Source organism: Periplaneta americana, chromosome 16 (assembly GCF_040183065.1).
Source record: "Periplaneta americana isolate PAMFEO1 chromosome 16, P.americana_PAMFEO1_priV1, whole genome shotgun sequence".
Lineage (NCBI taxonomy): Eukaryota > Metazoa > Arthropoda > Insecta > Blattodea > Blattidae > Periplaneta > Periplaneta americana.
In genome coordinates, this window is record NC_091132.1 from 122277916 (window position 1) to 122299268 (window position 21353).

A 21353-nucleotide genomic window follows, 5' to 3' on the forward strand; every position below is an offset into this window, starting at 1 on the left:
ATCTCTGTACCTTACAATCAAACAATGCCCAAGAGAGAGAGAGAGAGAGAGAGAGAGAAAGAGAGAGAGATACGATAGATAATAAGTAACCGACGATAATTTTAAATACAAATAGTCGTTTGAATAGCAACGGAAAGTCAATGCACTCGATTCATGAATACCGGCATGGAAACCAATAATAACCAATATGGAGTAGCAAGTACTAGAATAGAAAACGAGGCCCATACTATTCTAGATCATTACACCGTCTATTACGATGTAAGCCGAGAGATCGTAATCACTACGCTATCACCCAAACCGTCTTGGAACTTCAATACTACCTCAGATATCAAAGTTACATCTCATTACGTAATCCCCCAATATAATACAACCTCACATATCACAATTACATCACTTCACGAAATCCCAATTACTTAACCCAAGACGTATCATCAGCGAGCGATTTTCATACACGAACCACCACAATATCTCTAACACATACTACCCAAAATAACAGTAATATCACAACCCAAATTTGCCCATTCCAATAATAACAAATCTGATACAACTTGTTGCCGCACTAAATCCCGAAATATATTTCAAACAAGGTTTCATATAATCCATAAATACTCAAGTGAAATATAGTGATACATTATTCTCGAACAATCTAACACGATGAACTTAAGTTACAAGTGTAGAATGCAATTCGAGCTCTATTTCCTGAGTGCACGTCGATTGCCTGAATGAAGTTGTCGGTAGGCGGCCTGGCTGCTGAGTAGTGTACTCGATACTAACTCCGACTCCTGAGTAATGTACTCGATACGGGCTCCGGCTACTGAGTAATGCTACATATATCTGCGCGTAGCCAAGTAACCTCGCTTTTCCTCTCTCTTCGTCTGACGTAATCAAGCGGCCAATAGGAAAATTTGGATAAGAAAATGAAGGAAATCGTAGCGCTATCTATGACATCGTCTGAGAGCACTCTGTCGGGCGAAGTGACGTACTAGATGAACAACTACGATGTCGAGCACGGCTCACTTGATAGTACAGAAAAATCCGGTACCTAATATAATACCACAGTCTACTATATACAGTCGCGAAGCTTGAGGTGATTTTTTGCAAATCTCGTGATAAAGCGCTCCAAGCGGTTAGCAACTAGAAACAATAGACTCTCCATGGTCGACTTTGCACTGTGTCGTATTTCCATCGAGTGCTAAATCGTTGCGTATTTCACATTGATGCTTGTGGAATGTTCGTTATTGGTTGTAATGAAAATGTTAATGGATAAAATACAATAATTGGAATAATAATATTTTACTAGAGACGTAGAAAAATTTTGTTTTAATGAAATTTATTGATCACGTTTTATTTTCAATTCTGGTGGGATTATTATTGCTTAGGCCTACTTTTTTTTTTCAAAGGATATGTTTTTAATTATAGCTGTTAATTTTGTTGTTATTTTTATTTGTTACTTTACTAGAGACGTAGAAAAAGTCTGTTACAATAAAATTTAGTGATCTCGTTTTATTTCCAATTCTGGTTTGATTATTATTGCATAACCATATCCCACTTTGTTAACTACGTAAGCCTACACTACAAGTACCGGTACACGTAAGTTACTCCATTAATTCATATTTCCATTATTATTGCTGTAAAGGGGAATGCAAATTAATATTTATTGGTTTCATAGTTAATTATCGCTATAATCTTGAATGAGTGAAGCGATTATAGTAAATTTCAGTTCGTTTTGCACAAACAAAAATAATATTAACCTATTTCTTGCAGGTATCTTCGAGTTTATGGTGGAATTTAATATACTTCATTAAAATAATAAATTAACTTTGTGCATTTAATATTTAAATAATGGAAGGAAGGTGTTAATTTTTCCAAAAGAACACGACAACGAAAGTGTAACATATTTTGTCGTCTGCCAGGAGAGAGATCTGCGATGATGAGATGATAGTAGCGATCCTAGTGGTGGGCAACTACCCATGTTTGCATTTTTACTACATATTGAGCTTGGCGACTGTATATATAGTAGACTGTGGTAATACGTTAAGAAATGGGTCCACAAAAGAAGAAGAGAGTGTGGTTGATGAGAAAATTGTACATTGGGTACCGGTAGGAGATAATACATCAAGAAGAAAAAGCTGTCCCTAGTGGATTAAACAAAATGGAAGAGAGTCGATTCCAGGAATAAGCAAGAAATGCTTCTGGGAAGAAGATTATAACATGTAAAAGAAGAATATCGTATAGTTTAAACATTTCTAGAGAGGAGGATTATTAGACAGAAATACACTGATAATCATATTATGATTCTTTTATTAAAGTGTGAGTTTAACATGTGATAGAGAAATAAATAAATACATAATTGTTATGTTTCATTGCAGATTTTGAAGACGCTATTTACGTTATATTTCCAACATTATTCTTTCTGCGGCAGAACGGTAAACTGAATACAAAACATGGAAATATCACATGTACTTCGGTACATTAAAATAATATATACCGTAAATACAAAAGCTTGACTTCACTGGGAGTCTAGGATTTTAATAGTACGACTAATACCTCCATATTTCCAAACTGTTTTGATTTTGTCCGACACTTTCTCGGCAGCCATCACTATAACAGACGTGGGGTTGCTGTTGGGCACTTGCGGGAAAATGCTGGCGTCCACCACCCTCAGGTACTTCATTCCGTGTACCTCGAGTTCGTTGTTCACCACGGCCATGCTATCGTCCAAGGGGCCCATCTTGCAGGAGCCAGCCTCGTGGTTTTCGGGTCCCGTTTGCACACGGATTGCACAGGCGAAGTACTCGTCACTACCGAACGTGTAATTTTCGCACCCCGACACTGGCTGCTTGACGACGGTGAATCCATACTTTTGGAGTGCCGGCGTCATGGCTAGCTGGATCATGAGTTTGATGCCGTCCACAAGGACGTCGAGGTCGTGCTGGTCTTGCAGGTAATTGGGCTGGATGAGAGGATGATCGAACGGGTTGGAGGAGTTCAGCTTCAGATAACCCCTACTGCGAGGTCTTACGTTGGTAGGACGAGCCCCAATGACCCTTCTGCCGCAGTTTCCGATATTTCCTGTTGATACGCACTCTTGAGGAGTGCCAGTTTTTGAACATGTCGCCAAGTATCCGTCGAAGTATACCTGCAACAGAATTTGATAGATTAATTGCAGTTGTTAATAAACCAGTAGAATATTGAAGATAAACAGAGAAGTCTGAGCTATTAATAGACTATTAGATTGTTAGATTTTCTTGAATATACATCTTGATTACACACTTCTAACATTTGAATCATCAATGATTTGTTAAATTTGCTGCAGAAAGCAGTTTTTAACTTTTATTTATTTATTTATTTATTTATTTAATCTGACAGGATTAAGGCCATAAGGCCTTCTCTTTCATCCCAACAGATAGCACATACAAAAAAGAAATACAGACGCTGATGAAAATAATACAAATTAAATTAAAGCCCTATAGAGGGTCAACAGGGTCAAAAGAACACTATAGAGCTCTCATCGAGCTAATACAATAAAAAAAGAAAACAGAGATAGTAATGATGATAGTGATAACTGATAACTGACAATAATAATAATAATAATAATAATAATGGTAATAATAATAATAAATACATTAAATGTTAATTGTCAATTTTACAACAGCATAGTTACAAATATTTACTATATGTAATGGATTAAGCCGAAGTTGCGCAACCTGACAGGTATTCAAAAAGCAATTCCATGAACTAGAATGTGATTTTTTAATCTAAATTTGAATTTTGATATTGTCCGACAGTCTCTGACATGGTCGGGGAGAAAATTCCAGAGGCGTGGAATACATAAGCTGAAAGATGATGAGTAGAAGGATGTTCTGTGCAGAGGAATAGAGAGAAGGTACATGTTCCGGGGTCGAGGTAGTGAAAGGTAAACAAAACGAGATGCTAGGTAAGAGGGTGTGGAGGTGTGGATGATTTTAAATAGTAATAAGAGAGAGTTGAAGAATCTTCTTTCTTTAAGTGGACTCCAAGACAACAATTCTAGTGACGGTGTTACATTATCGAATTTTCTAATGTTACTAACGAAACGAACGCAGATATTGTGAACACGCTGTACTCTATGGGCAAGATCAGTATTTAGATTCGTGAATAGAGAATCGCAATAATCGAAATGGGGCATCACTAAAGTTTGAATGAGGTTCTTTTTAAGGCTGAGAGGTAAAACGTTGGTTAAGTGTCTGAGAGAATGAATTTCTGTGTTAATTGGAACCTATATGGTATTTTACCTTAGTTAATTCCTAGTTTTGGCTTAATTTTCGCCATTTTCAGATATCTGGTGAGTATCTGCGCTTATTTCCGGGTTTTTCTCTTTGTACCTTGATGGGGGTGTGTTATGATCGGTAGTGTTGTGTAAGAAACATCTCAAACACACAAATATGACAGACAGACAAACAAACAAGAGTTTACAAGTTATCATGCAATATGTGTAACGACTTTACGTCGGACGAACTGGGAGATCTTTTCAAACACGATACAAGGAATACATCACAATCATAATAGCCAATAACGCAATACTTCCACTACGCATCTCCTCCTGTGGCTGTGGTCACAGCTGCAGCCTGTCACATAGACAGTTCGGATTCGAGTCCCGGTCAGGCCTAGGATTTTTTATTGAAGAATCCATAGTGGTACATGGCGGACAAAGTCGCTGTTGTGGTTTCCCTTTGAGTTCCCCCATTTCCCCATATTAGACACCCATATCATTTCGTCAACATATCACTGTACCATCATCATTCCATAGTATTTGGAATGCGCCTGGGTCATCACAATAGCTCTTGAAAGGTCGCAGTGCCTCCTCCCGAAATTCAATTCTATGTATGCAGAACACATCAACACCAACCACAACTACAGCAATATAGAAATAGACATGGAAATCCTGCGCATTGAACCGAAAAACCAGAAACTAAACACACTAGAACAGGGATGTCGAACAGCCCTCTCGAGCTGTGAAATGAAGAGCCTTCACTCCTCCCCTACCGTGCAACTGTTGAACACAGATAGCAGGCAGACAGGGCGAATGATCGTAAACAAAAGCGAAACTATTAATGCGGCGGCTGGTACTTGGATAACTTTCATACATCTTACTCATTGATTAGGAGCTCATTTTAGATTTGCACTTGATAAGCTCTGATTAACAAAGAATGTAGGTCTACACGAAGATGAATATTGCTGCTGATAATAATAATAATAATAATAATAATAATAATAATAATAATAATAATAATAATAATAATAATAATAATCAGAGACCAAAACTTTGGCAGAATGCCTTTTCAATGTGTTAAATCTATCTTCATTTTGAAAGTAAATCTGTACGAATTATACCTTTGTGATTGAAACATCACAGTTTTATTTTGCTCTTTTCTGCCTTTTTTAATGTAAATGCCTAAAAAATAAACGCTTTTTTGCGTTTATTTGATTATTCATCTATTATTTATTAATTTATTATTAAATATTGCCTACAGGTATATTTTTAATTTATTTCTATAACCGCTACAATGAAAGTGACTTCACCAAAATGTATATTATTGTCTTTCAGTCAGTTCATATCTTTTTTCTTTCTCTTATTAGCTTTCATTGCTTCTTTACTTCTAACTTTTTTTTATTCTGTAAACTGCCATTGTTTGTTTGTTTGTGTACTTGTTTACTTTTTCCTTCCTCTGATATCTTTCATCATTTATATTGTTTTGTATGGTTTGTCTAATGGCAGCCTCGAATTTGAGGTAGCACAATAAAACAAAAACAACAATGAGTGCTGCCGTGCAAAAATGTATAACAGTAAGCGTTTTAATTATCGCTTGTGTTTATTTCACAAGGTAACAATGAGTGCGGGTGTAACGTTATTTTTAACGGTTATTTTTCTTTCAGTTTTCATTGCGACGTTGTTGTAGCTAGCAGCAAGATGCCGAAATTCAGTGTTCCTTTACGCAATAAATTGCAAAGTTACGTTAATACTTTTGGATCCGACGTATTTTGTACTGACGGTAAAGTACTTATATGCAAAATATGTGAGCATTCAGCGAACTACGAAAAGAAATAGTTCACATCGCAAACAACCAAACATAAAAATACACTTTCCAAGGCTACTGGGAAGAAGATTTCTTTGCTTCCAACAGTAATTGCAACATCGAGTCGAGAATCTTAATTTGCATTCGACTTATGTAAAGCTTTTCTTACTGCCGAAATCCCCTTGTGGAAAGTGCAAGGTTGTGGATCTAGTGCAAGGTTTTTGTAAATGCCTTTTATTGCGTATTTTAGCTATTTATAATGCCTTTTTGGCTGCCTATTTTAGCTATTTGTGATGCTTTTATGCCTGCCTATTTTAATGATTCATTATGCCTAAATTTCCGGTCTCTGGTAATAATAATAAAAAATTAATCGCACCGTTAATGGACTATAATTTTTTTAATGAAGCAATTATTGAGATCTGTCAATCAACTGTTTGAATATTGGATATTAATGGGATAAAGGGAATAGTTAATCAACCCTTTTAGATTTTAGCATGAAGCAAGTAATCGGAATTGTTAATCGATTATTATAATATGAAATCTTTTCCAGAAGTCGGAATTCACAATAGGTTCTGAATTTACAGTCAGTGCACGTCTCATTCATAAGATTTCATAATATATTGTATTGACAGACATTTTACGAGATGGCGGGAACGTACCTGTGGCATATATTAGGGAGTTTTACAGTTGTCATAAACACACATAGGAATTTCTGTCTTCTGGGATTCAGTGTGGTTCTGTTTAAGCTTTTTAAATCATTTTCAATAATGATGGTACATTACTCTGTATGTCCACCCGCTTACAAACGGGTATAATTTCCTAACGGTGTACATAACGAACTTCATACTAGCGTCATAAGAAAGGACGACTCAAAGAATTCCCGTTTTGAATATTGCGGTATGTCTAATTGCCGGTAAAGCTATAGATGGCAGTAGAAGCGAATAGAAGCTCTTAATATAGGATTCGTTCGTACAGGTTTGCCAGTCTATCGTTATGTTTGCATTATTTCATTGTAGTAAATGTTCGTAACCATTTTAACAAACAACTGGCAGGAAGGTAGATTTGGCTCGCTAGAGACCAAGACAACGTCTTTTACAAGTGGCCACCGAGGTCCCCTGACTTCAATGTCGGTAACTACTTCTTATGGGGTTACATAAAAGATATCATCTATGTACCTCCACTGTCTCAGCATCTACAAAATTTGAAACATCATATCTGCGATGCCATTGAGTCCATTCCGGTAGATATTGTGGCGTGATTGAATATAGATCTGGTGTCTGCTGTGTGACAAGCGGTGTGTACATTGAGTGTTTGTGAGGTATGCACTATAACATTTTTAGTGATCTTTCTAACGTTGCCATTTCATGTAAATACGACTACTGACAGAGAATATATACCCGTTTATAGTCACGGAGGTTTTCTGTGGACACTCTGTATTTGCATTTCTTTAATTTTTATTTGTATTTGCTACAGAATGGAGGAGTAACTAGTGAGATTTCTATTGAAAATAAATACGTTATATGTTAGAGTTTTGCCATAGAATCATTTTAACTTGCTATCCTTTGACATCAGGTTTTTTTTTTAACCAAAGCTCTAATGTTGTTCCGAAGTAGCCTATGAAGCTGTAAATCTATCGCGAAATACTGCAGCAGGTAGGATTCAAAACTTTGCGGAGGATTCAGAGATGCAACTCAGAGCTGTTTGCAAATATTTTGTATTTTTTTTTTTTCACTGGCAGCGGATATCGCACTGTTATTTAAAATATCTTCTTCTTCCTCTTTTGCCTTATTTTAGGCAGAAATCCTATTTCATACGTAATCCTTCTATCTTTTCTCAGGGTTGCCGGGACTTATCTTCTCTCCGGGCAATGCATCCCTCGCTATTCTTACTATCATATTCTATCTGACGATTGTTCCATTCTGTGCTTAATTTTATGACCCATTTCTTGAATATTACATTTTTTTTCTGATGACATTTCTTCTTATTCTGTCATATAGGCCTATTATATATATTATTATAATGTACCGAAGTACATATGATATTTCCATATTCCGTCGGATCCCGGCCAACTAGTCACTCATTACGAGTGCATCTTAGCACGTGTGTGGACTTCGGTCCTAGGTTCATAGATATCTATGACGTAGTGCAGAGGGCGGCCACCAGAGAGAACCCAAGAGTTGGAACTTAAAACTGAGACGATTCTTCCGACGCCGGGGTAGAATCCGGTGTGGCTTAGTGGATAAAGCGTCAGCACGTAGAGCAGAAAACCCGGGTTCAAATCCCGGCGCCGGAGAGAATTTTTCTCCGTTCCATTACTCTTTCATCGTATGATGACGCAGAACATCTGCATGGAAATATCATATGTACTTCGGTACATTATAATAATATATATGATATGCGTAAATCACTTCGTGATTTAAGACGGCGCTTATTCCGTCGGATCCCGGCCAACTAGTCCCTCATTACGAGTGCACCTCGGCATATGTGTGGACTTCGGTCCTAGGTTCATAGATATCTATGACGTAGTGCAGAGGGCGGCCACCAGAGGGAACCCAAGAGTTGGAACTTAAAACTGAGACGATTCTTCCGACGCCGGAGTAGAATCCGGTGTGGCTTAGTGGATAAAGCGTCAGCACGTAGAGCTGAAAACTCGGGTTCAAATCCCGGCGCCGGAGAGAATTTTTCTCCGTTCCATTACTCTTTCATCGTATACTGTCATATATTGTTTTCTTTATTATTTTTCTGAGAAAAATCATTTTTGTTGTCTCTAATAACTGGTATGTTTTCTAAAAGATAAAAGTGTAAACAATTTTTCTTGAACTTAAAATAATATTTAAGTGATAAGAGAGCAAAGTAGCTACAATGTTGTGGTTTCGTTACTACACTATTTGCAACTAAAGAATGAAGTAGACATAAACAAAACCGAAATGTATTATTCCGCAATCGCAAGCTAGCTACCAAAGCAGTCACCAGGGCGCATTGTTTTCAGCAAGTGAGCAAGTGAGCACGCAGGGCAGCCGTCATCTGATATATTGCAGACATTTCAACACATTCATTAATCCATCTTGGATCTTGCGTACACTACTTAACACTTAAATATAAATGATTGATTAAATGGCAAACTTACTAGTGTTAATTATATAAGCACGTGTGGCTTACAGCTTTCGGTGTATACTGTACACCATCATCAGAGCCTACTAGATATCGGCGTCATTTCGACATCACTGCCTGTTGTAGGGGTGCGTTTGCGTGTTGAAAAGTGGAGTCAAATAGTGTGTGTGTTCTGAAATTGCTCCGTGTGTTGAGTATTTGATTAACCGAAAACTCAACACACTAGACCAATATGAAATATACAGACACACTAAAACACACCTTAATCAATTATAATACAATTATTGTATTGTCTTGATTTTATAATACGCAATAATCATATACAAAACACGGAACGTGCTTGCTTAGGCGTGTGTCAAATTCGCTTCCGCTGCCTGTACTTGAAACGCCGACTACATTCTGTCCGGCGTCGTATGTTCTCCTCAAACTAATACAAATATACCGATGTCACGGCCCTACTCATAACCATTCGAACCTAGCGCTGAATAAATAACGTCACATGAACATAGACCTAACATGAACTACTTACACTTTTCCATCTTATACGCAAGAGTGTTGAATCACTGAGCAGCTGTGTCAATGAATGAATGAAAGGGGGAAATGGAAAGAGAAACATAAAAAGGTACGCGAAAATGCGTCCTTGCAAGAAAATTTGGGACTGAGAAAAACTGAATACGTGAGCTCCAAGCCATTGTTTCACTCCGAGTTTCACTGTTCTGCTGATGGACTCTAGAGAATTGTAAAGGGGAAAGCCTAAAATGGAAGTAACCTAATAGCTGCCACATAAACATAGGAAGATAGAGAAGCATGGCAGAACAGCATCAGGACAAGGAACGCCGGAGTAGCTGTGTCAGGCAGGAATCAGCTCACCTGCAAGTCCGCTACGCCGTCTTTCGCGTACTTGGACGTCATGAAGAGAGTGGTCTGGGTGAGTCCCGTGCTCGACATGTTGCCTGTGCGGTGCTCCACGAATTCCTTGAGAGACTCCAGTGTCAGGCTGTCTGTGTTGGAGTCGTTCATGTAGAAATGTATCGCCCCCGCCACGTGATTGTGCAGGTTCCTTCCGACGCCAGGCAGGTCTACAATGGTGTCGATGCCTACGGCTGCCAGGTCCTCCCGCGGTCCTACACCGGACAGAAGCAACAGCTGTGGAGAGTTGACTGTCCCGGCCGAGATAATGACCTCTTTGCGTACGTGAGCTGTGTGAAGAGTTCTACTGTTGTCCATATATTTTACTCCAGTAGCCTTCTTTGTGGAATGGTCGATCAAAATTTTGATGACATGAGACTTCAGCGAAATCTGCAAACATATTATTTATTAATAATGAAAAACGAAATTTACCAGAAATAAAAGAAATTCAGATCCGAACTGATTTGTTTCCAAATTATGGTAGACTTAAAGTTCACGATGTTTTTGTGGTCACCATGTTTGCCTCTGAATCCGAGGTTTCTAAAAGAGGCGACCAAAACTACCGTAGAAGTGGGTAAAGTCAATCAGTGGGTATAAAATCGATCATTTGCGATTTTTATTGAAATTTATACGTTTTCTCAGTTACTTGTAAAATTTTGTTATGCTGACTTCATTGTCTTACATTGCAAATGTAAGCGAGAGGGACAACAAAAAGCCTGCAAATGCCAACAATGGGAACACAGTGTAATTACCGTTGAAGTGAAAATTGTTATTTTCAACTTTTTCTCTTAAATGAAAACAAAGTCTTACAAACTCTAAATTATCGTCAGCAGTGAAAGGAGACAGGAAGTATACGTAAGTACATTTCGTTGAGATTGTATCCTGAAATAATAGTTTTGCAGTTCGTAAATGTTATTAAAATATTAAATGTTAGTATTGAAACTTATTATTTTAAGAAAACTTGTACCTTTGTAGGGTTAAGTCGATCATGCCATCGACCTACTCGAAACAGATAGGACCAGCAGGAAGAATAAATTGTTCACCGAAATACCTCGAACTAACACTTATAAACAGAAAAGTGTCATAGTATAGCTTATATTGATAGGATAGTGGGGAAAGAGGAAGACGAAATTATGGTGAATTTCTTGCGTAAGAGAAGCACTGCCAAAGGAACATATTTTGTACACCCCTCTGTACCTGACTATGGGAACAACGTAGTTTCTAAAGTGACATGAGGAGGGGAAGATTTCAAATAACATCTGATATAAACCTGAGCAATGTTGAATTGCATATTAGATTATAATTGAAGGGTGGTATTTCAACGTAAAATTTAAATTCTTAAATCTTTGTTTGTCGGTATGTGAATTATTAAAATGTGTTTTTATGTGTATAAGTTGGCAATCATAGTCACGATTGTCCAGTGGAGATCTATAGGCCTAATTGTATCGAATAGTATGATCACAGTAACAAAAGATACATCATATAATGCTATAGGCATATATTGAAGATCATTATTGTTTTTTACACCGCTTATAACAAATAAAATATATGTAATACACTTAATTTGTTTTTTAAAACATAAACAGTGATCGACTTTACTCCGCAATATTTTAAAATCGATCTTAAACTAAAAGTTCAATGGTGATCGACTTTACCCTATTTAAGCAGGTAATTTCGATCACAAGTCAAATAAAAAACAGTTTTTTATAGATTGTAATTCAATTCTTGTAACGTGCCTTCATAAGTGAAGGATATGACGAGAAAATGCTATTTTCTGAGGAACTTCGCTGCATTGCATAACCTCAATATCATTAAGAAATTGCAAAATTTTGATCGACTTTACCCACTTCTATGGTATATTAAGCTACCCGTATTCAGAAGAGAAACTACTGTAACTATGGTAACAATGAAATGCCTTCACGCGTTTCCTAATAAAACAAACAGTATCTTCCTTGTATGATTTTGAGTAATAGCATAGCTTCCTTCGAAAGAGGGTAAAACTTTGTCCCATGTCTTAGGCTTAAACCGTGTAAAAGAACTCTGGACACAAAGAAAAATTTAGCGATAGGTCTAATAACTTTTCCTTGTCTCCATTAAGAGTTCTTGTTCTGAGCACAGATATGGCTGAGAGGGAATGTACAAATATTGTAGAGATATCTACAGGACAATGTTTGAGCAGACCGGTGACTCTCCTGGCAAACAAAACAGGAAACATGAAAAGAAAAAGTAAGACTCAATGGCCTTCATAGTCTACAGAATTTAAGAGATTTAAAAATGAAACTCAAAACTATAAATCATTTAGGTCTGTAGGCATTACGTTGTCAGTTCAGAGGATAAAAGTATGATCATGCGCAGAATATTTAATTTCTTCAATATCCTCATAAGCAACAAACAGGTCCCAAGGTACTACTTCCTGGCTTCTTGCAGTTCAGGCAATTTGAATAAATTTTACGAAGAAAAATTCAAATAAAAATAAAACCTATCGTCCCCTTTCCAGTGTTTTACAAAGCAGAACAATTTTAACTTTTTCTGTTTTAACGTATGCAAACGAAACATGGACACACCGAAATATAGATGCACAAAACCAAAAATACGTATCAGGAAAATTTTACTGACACTTATTCGAGCCGTGACAATATTAATGATGAATAATGGAGAATTCTAATGTAAATAAATAAATAAATAAATAAATAAATAAATAAATAAATAAATAAATAAATACCATATATAGACTACATATATGTGACCCGTTGCGCGAAAAGGGACCTAAAGTCGTGAAAGGAAACTTTACAGGAGAACAAAATAACTAATTTGCGGTGTAAGAACTGCATTTCTATGTTTTGACATCTTGCGCTACCTGTATATTTTTTAAATACTTACCTAGGACGTAGTTTTACACAGTGCTTCTTAAATACCAAAATATTTCTCATAGTTGCTAAGAAAACAAATGAAAACTTTAATTGCATTTTTCTCGAAAAGTGCATAATGTAATATCAATATTCAAAAAGTGATATATTAAAAACTATAGCACATAGCACCATGAATTTTTTTTAAATACTCAGTATTTCATCTTCTTTTTGAAACCACAAAAAAAAAAAAAAAAAAAAAAAAAAAAAAAAAAAAAAAAAAAATGAAAAATCCGACTTTAGGTCCCATTTCCTGCAACTAGTCACATATATAAATTTATGATTTATTTAACGAGTAAAAATGAAATCCATACGCATTTACGCCGGATAGATTGATTAAAAGAGTGACGGAATAAATGCCATCAGGAATAAGTCCATTAAGACGTTCAAATTTACAATTGACAACTTTTGGAGATTGAATTCAAAATGTGAAAATTGAGAATGGAAGTATTATTGTCTAAGTAGTTAAAACTGGTATAACATTTTGAAGTCAGAAGCAGAAAGATTCCATAATTTGTAACGATCTAACAACAAAAGTAGTGGTATTGGTAGTGGTAGTGGTAGTAACAGTAGTAGTCTATACTATAGTCCAGTCGCTCTTATTTCCGGCAGCCAATCACGATGCAGGTCGGCTACATTTAAACGTGTGCGTCTTGTGGTTCACTTTTGAAGACGTTATGCATTTCCTAAGGCTAGATAAATACTTAATATAATCGCCCGCCATTTTGACTCTTTCGTTGGCGTTCGGAGAAAGCACACGAGGACGTTATTTGCCGCTCAATTATTTGCTGAATTACAGTGCGTTTGATTTATTATCATAGGAGCTATGACATGATAATGTTTAACCGGTGTGGCAAATAGATTCCTCGTCTGGTAGCTCGGCAACGAAAGAACAAAAATGGCGAACGATACTACCTACCTAGACTTTATAGAGCCTTCACTTTCTAAGACGTAAGCAAAGAGGAGGGGTCACGCCGGGAATAACAGCGTCGCGACTATATTAATAAATCTTAACCGAAATTTTTCTGGTAATATTCGATTTTTGAAGAATAATTGGTCTTAACATGTATAAATTATATACTGAGACAAAAAATCGAGATTTTGAAATTTTTATTTGTATGTCTGTCTGTCTGTGTGGATGTTTGTTAGGCCTACCTTTTCACGCGATAATGGCGGAACCGATTTCTATGAAAATTTGGATATAAATTAAGTTCCTTCTAACTTCGGTTTTAGGTTATATGTTATTCAAAATACTTTATTTAAAAGGTAGGTTATAAGAGGGCCTGAATTAAATAAATCGAAATATCTCCCTTATTATTGATTTTCGTGAAAAATGTTACATACGGTAACAAAAGTTTCTTTAAAATGATTTTCGATAAGGTTTATTCTATGCACGATTTTGGTAGGACTGATATTTAACGAGATACATGAGTTTTAAAATAATAATGCTTTTTATGTCATTGCCGCCTCAGATTATACGAGTAATAAAGATAAAACAAATGACCCTGCATTTATTTAAAACGGCCTTGGACAACAATCGGATTAATATTACTTTAACAACCACTTTTATAGAACTTCGGATGATATTCATATGAGTTTATAATAATTATACTACAAGTAAAAATTGTTATGAAGAGGGAGTGTTTCTATGTTTGTATGAGGCAATCTTAGGAAACTGTTTAATCGATTTGAATAGTTCTTTCATCTTTGGAAAGTGTAGTTCCTTCAGATGGACATAGGCTTTATGTCACTACAGAAGCTCCTGAGTGAATCGAGGACTGGGCACAAATGCATGATAAGGTATGATTAAAACAGACTTTTACGCACAGAAAACTTGATATACTGTCGAAACTAACGATGAATGAGCGTTATGTAGTTAAATTAATGCTATTAGAAGGTAAAAAATTTTATGTCTGATTTACGTTGCTTTTATTTATGAACCAATGATAGTTGTTTGCCCAACGCTGTGATGTTTTTGTTTTTTTTCCTGTCTCAAATATTATAATATTTATAGTGGTTTAATGTTTGAACTGACTTTTGAAATACCGTATATATTAAAAGTTAATAAACCTTAAATTAATTGCAAGTATTTATTTACTCAATCTGTTATTAAATCAATACAAATATTATTATCGTAATATATATGTAAGAATTAGATACTTTTGCCCAGTCTCTCTTGTGAGAATTGTATTCCTAAAGTAGGCGAACATATTAAAGTCCTGATTACTTGGAAATACTGAAATGTATGGAATTGACAGAAACCATCTGGTGTAGTGGAAGATAATGGATTGTTTTAAAACGTAACGAAATACAGAGCAATAGAAAGAATAGAAAGGGAAAGACTAAAACCAACGGCATGATGATAAAGAAAAAACTAAGGTGAAAGAACTCTAGAGAGAAAATATATGATCGTCTCACTTACCATGAGATTGCCTCTCTTACTGAGATGGGGTCGCAGATACATTCTAGGGGTACTCGCCCTTAGACCTTTAAACACCATCATCTGCGCAACGGCTGCTCCAGTCTGGTTGCGGCCGTTAAGGTCGCCATTCCTGTAGCCCAGCTGTTCTGCAGCTTCTACCAAGACGTCTGCAAGTTTGGGGCGCGTTTTGAACTGTTGTACTGTAAGAGGTCCGCTGAATCCATGATATCCGGGGTCCACTATCTCTGGGTTCAGATTATTTTCAGACTTTTTGAAGTAGGGCAGCGTTTCATTGAAGCACCATCCCGGGTTGTTTTTGCACCAGCCGTCGAGAATGGCCGGGTTAGGACGGGTGTACATCATTCCCTGCATCCCTGTTAAGTAATAACATTTTTTAGGTATTAGTACGGTTGGTGGTTCAGTTGATGTTATATTGGACGTGTGGGTAAAAGAATTGGAACTCGTTGATGTACATGGTGTATACCTCAATTTATTCAGGATATCCGTGTGATGCTCTTCATTTATTTGTAAATAGGATTTCAGGGAAGATCTATGACCAGTGATCTTTATTAATTCTTGTTATTGAATGCCAATGCGAGTCATATTTGAAACTGCTGTGCATCGACTGGAGTGGTTTGTAATTTTCTGTTTTTTGACGTCCAGACCATTTCAGTTTGAAATGTTGGCAAACAAAGAAACAAATGCTAGGGTAGTGATAAAATAAACAAATGCTAGGGATGAGATAAAATTAAACAAATGCTAGGGATGCGATAAATTGTGCGATAAGCAGCCATGATTGATTGAAAGACGCCCTTTCGTACCGTTTTATTGGTCAAAAGTAGTGTGACGTAGTAAAAGTGTAATAGTCATTATAATCTTTGTTGAATTCTTATGGACAAAGAGGCTGTAGGGCAAGAAGCTGTATTGCTTTTCGTTTCAATTTTCATTGTACCATTACTCTGACGTCGCCATGCGGTCGTTTCTTTAAGTCTGTGTAGTTTAAAAGGAAGGCTAAATAAAGAAATAAAATTCAAATTAACTCTACAGCCTATTTATGTGTACTGTTGGGTCTTTGCCCATTTATAAATCAGGAATACATTTAAGGTCAGAGAACGTACTTGTATTTGCATAATTAATACCCTCCCAACGCTCTGCGTAGTTGTGCGCACGTCATAGGAAGCTATATTGCCTGCGACAGCCTCGGAGAGAACGACGAAGGCAAAGCCACAAAGCGGAGATGGAGACCGCAGCTTCTGCGGAGTTGCGGACCGACGAGTAAACACATCCGACTGTAGTTTCTTACAATGTCAAACAGTTGCTTATAAAAGTAGTGACTGCCCGTGACTGTGAAGATTGGAACAGAAAGAAGGAATAAAACAGAGAAATAAGAGACAAGAAACAAAGGAGGTATGGGAAGAAAGAAGAAGCGAAGAAAGAAATGCAATTAAAGACATAAATGAATGAAGATAAAAAGAAGGCAGGGATGACAGAAAAAAGGAAGGAAGAAAATAAGTAATTGGGAATAAAATTAAATTAAGGATAAAAGTTGAAAAAAAAAAAAAAACAAATTGAAGGAGAAATGGGCGGTTGGAGGGAAAGATACATGTGGAAGGAGGGATGAATACATAAAGGACGAATAAAAAATGAAAAGGACGAATAAAGGAGACGAAAAAAGGAAAATGTTATAAGGGAAAAGAGGAATGAAGGAGTATATGTACAGATGTCGGATTATATCTGCCGGTGAGTGACCGGTAAATTGCAAACGGCTTAGCTTACTCATGGGCGACACAGCATTAAAAAGCACTGCGAACTTATCTCTTTCCCAGAGACAAAGATATAGACCTAATCCGAGATCTGTAATAAGTGAGAAAGATAATAAATAAGAAAACTAGGAGGCAGGAACGAACGGGGCAGAAAGACGTAAAGATGAAAAAGAAAGAGGAAAAGGCCACTGGCGTGATCTAGAACTGATTACCCGTTTGGCTTATTATTTCCATAAATTTTCCCCAACTATAAGACGAATGTTAGGTATTCCCATGGAGAATCATTGGAGCCATATCATCAACTAACATCGTGTCGTAACTAATTCCGACATAGCCAGGTAACTTCATAATTGATAAGCGTCTTTAAATAACTTATTTAGAAAACTTTGATAGGAAGAAGAACAGAATTGTCTTTAGTATGCCTAACCGTGAAACGAGTGGCCCCGAGTTTAAATTCTGGTTTAGACAAGTTATCTGGTTGAGGGTTTTCCCGGAGTTTTCCCTCAACCCATTACGAGCAATGCTGGATAACTTTCGGCGCTGGACCTTAGACTCATTTCACCGGCATTATCACCTTCATCTCACTCAGACGCTAAATAACCATAGCAGTTGATGAAGCGTCGTAAAATAACAATTTAAAAAAGAACGGAATTGAGGAAATAACGAAATTAAAGAGAAAGCTAGGAGGAAGAAAAGAAGGAAGAGAAAAGTAAATAGAAATTGAAATTAATGGGGCTATTAAAGGATTTTGGAAATTCTTGCGTTTGACAGGGTATTACTCAGTGGCGGCTCGTGAACTTGTGGATTGGGAGAGCTGCAGTAGATTTCGGTACATACAAATTTCACTTCTTGATACCATTACTAATAAGTATAGGACAAAAATAAATGCACTACATATCGAAAAACCAAAACTTCCTGACTTAGTTGGGAGATGTCTGTGGGACCATTTGCTAATCCCTAAGAAAAACTAATACCATCGATTTCAGTCTGAATTTCAGATCGGCAGACACTGAACTTACAATCTACCAGTTCACTCTGAATTGTCTTAGAATAACCTTAAACAGTGGCATGTTCCAAATTATTTTTGAGAGGCTCGTTTAGATTACTCACGAACTGTAGCAACCCACGAAACACATCAGGGTTCTTCGAATCGTTTTTTCATCATGTCCCCTAAGGGGAAGTTCACATTGGCCACAAAATTTGATACAATCAATTTTTTTTTAAATAATTTCACGATTTTTTCTCACTTCTTGATTATGTTTGAGAATGTTTGTTCTGTTCGTTTCACTTAATTTCACAGCAGTATGAGTTGCGTAACATAGCCAATGAAACAACATGTTTCAGGTGAGACTGCGAAGATTCGTGCATTTTGCTTTTTAGGGGCAAATGTCTTAAATGTGTCACACCACTCCTAGTCCATGCACCATCACCACCGAAGAGGAGGCAAGGAAAACAAAATACAGATTTTTTTTTTGTTCACATCCACGTAACCACAAATGCTAAGCGTAAATTTCATTGTTATACTTCCTTACATATATGCACTGTTTCGGCTGGATGAAGCTTAAGTAAGATTTAAGTCGGGTAACGGACGACCCTTTAATTTCACTTCATTACATCAATATTCTCCGCAAGGAAAAGTTGAGAAAAATAAAATTAATATTCTGTAATTCACACACACTCATGCTTGCAAATTTGCACTGGTTAAGTTACAGTACTAAGACGTCACACCAAAGCAACACTCAGATATACTGATGGTCAACAATTTTCTAAAACTGGAAAATAAATCTCTTTTGTATTTTACGTGCTATATCAAAAGGATTCTACTCGTGCAATCATTTTGAGTTAAGGCAAATATTAGATTCTGCTGGAGGCTGGATATATACGTATTAATAAGGCAAAAGAGAATATTAATTTCGTTATATTAACTCGATAACATTCTACAACAATAAGTATGTGAAAAGAAACTAAAAATTTTGTCATTAAGTTTCAAGGGAATAGAGAATCCATTTGACGCAGCATTACAATAGCGGTGTGGGAGGAGAGGGAAGATCCCTTGTGACCTGGCTCTGCAAGCCACTGCAGCGAGATATGGGTTTTAAACAGCGGCACTTTCCCTCTGCGTCCCTTCACCTCTCTACCCCTGACCATGCAAGACACACTCTCTATGAGCTGACCACCCTGCAGATCCCAGGCCGACTTTGAATGCAGTGTCAATTCCAATACTGTCGACGCGCAAAAAGATTATGCATAAGATAATAGTAGGCCTACATATTCCCGGCCAGATGAAATATAAAGCAATTACCAATAAAAACTGTAACAATTCTTCTAGAAATTAAAATAAATATTATTTTTATTTTCCTGTCAAAGCAGGGAGTGCTGCAGCTCCGCAGCTCTTATGGACGAGCCGCCCCTGGTATTACTGTATTACCTACCTGAAGAACCAGCTACCATTTTTCCGCGGGGCCATTTGCAACGCCCTCCAGTGGACAAACAAGCCAACGTCGAACTCTCTGTTGTGTAATTCCAGTCGAGGATTGTTCCCACTGCACTCGATGAAAAAGCTGGTACCGCTGTTACGGTTGGTTCGTTTGGACCTGAGAAGTAGGGACATTTTGATAACAAATCAGTGAATACAGCCACAAATTAAACAATATATGTATATATATATATATATATATATATATATATATAATTGTCTTGATAGGTTGGACTGGCAATGTCAATCCAAGCAAGTATTGAATTATTGGACACAAGCACTTCAAGCGACAAGCGTGTTTATTATTTTTCCCTTCAAAAATGAACGCGGAATATACAGGCGTATTTTACATAGCTTAGAGCTGTGGATAAAACAAATACGGTAGTCAAATAGGAAAATAGCAGTTACTAAAAAAGATATTACAAAGTACAAGGAGTTCAGACCTAAATTACAGAATTTTTGTGTTTTCATGAAGTGAGCATTATTTGTTGCTTACTGCTTCATATGCGAAGCATATTGTTTGGAAGGAAAGCAGAATTAAACATTATTATGTTGTATTCCATGAGGAAATATACAACAATGATCAAGATGCTAATAGGTTGAAACCTATTTTTGGATTAATTGACATGGAAATTCTACACATCCAACCAAAACGAAAGAAACAAAACACACTAGAACCATACGAAACATAAAGACACATAAAACACATCGAAATGAAATTCTCAACACACAATTCAATTTCAGAACACACACTCTTTGACTCCACATTACACTACACAAACACACGCCCACAAGAAACAAAACAAAAGGCGCCAAGACCAGCATCAACCAGTTCTGAAGAAGGACCTTACAAGGCTGAAACATGTTAACCAGGTACGATAGAGTTTAACACGAGAAAGGCATACAATACACGTTCCGAAGTGAAAAAAAGTTACTGCGCAGAAGCACAAATTATAATTTTATAAATGGAGGAAAAACAGTACAGTCCTTTCATTTCGTGCCTAAAGTATCCATATTAGGATAATTTTATGATTTTAAGTATCACAAGGGCTTTTAAATGTGTAGTGATAAGGCAACTTCAAGGCTGTCTTTGTGTGTGAAAACATTTTGTAACAGGCGTATGTGAATAGAAAATCCGACAACAATGCCAATGCACCTTTCTTCAAAGAAATTCATTTTTCAGGCAGAGTTGTCGAAACAGCAGCTGATCCATCCCTGCAATTTTCTTCAAGTGTTTCCCGCACTTCACCGAATATAGTTTTCGTACCCTTGATGGCCTAAACTTCAATATACCGGTACTTAATTATAACATCATGAACACATCCATTCAGAAAAAGTAAGTAGACCGAGATGTCACAGAGATCCTCTAGGTCACATACAGTATGATAAGCATGGTTGCCATACGTACGACTATAGTCGTACGTATAGACTACTTTGACAAATTGTACGAGGTACGACCGCACTCTATGTCTTACGCAATTTTGTACGACTATTTCACTCAAGGGAAAAATTGTTTTGAAATTTATAATGTTGGTTTATAATTAAAATAAAGTTCATGATTAATTAGTCCTTTTTAGACAGATTTTCTTCATTGAGTATGTCTTTGACTACTATGAAAAAACATGCTTTTAAGGGGAGGGAATGCTTTGAAACTTGATCTGGTAACTATGCTTGCCATGTAAATCATAATTTGTCATCTTAAGCTCTAGA

At 36.7% G+C, this 21353-nt stretch overlaps 1 protein-coding gene across 1 annotated transcript in view; it reads right to left on the reverse strand.

Moving 5' to 3' along the window:
- Positions 1-1549: 1549 nt before the first annotated feature.
- LOC138691193 (glucose dehydrogenase [FAD, quinone]-like) overlaps positions 1550-21353 on the reverse strand; it is a 38942-nt gene continuing 19138 nt past the window's right edge. The window contains exons 2-5 of the mRNA XM_069812975.1: positions 19600-19761; positions 15405-15778; positions 10038-10466; positions 1550-3139 (exon numbers count right to left, since the gene is read on the reverse strand). Coding sequence (XP_069669076.1) covers positions 2510-3139; positions 10038-10466; positions 15405-15778; positions 19600-19761 — 1595 coding nt within the window. The 3' untranslated portion in view covers positions 1550-2509. The remainder of the gene's footprint in view (positions 3140-10037; positions 10467-15404; positions 15779-19599; positions 19762-21353) is intronic.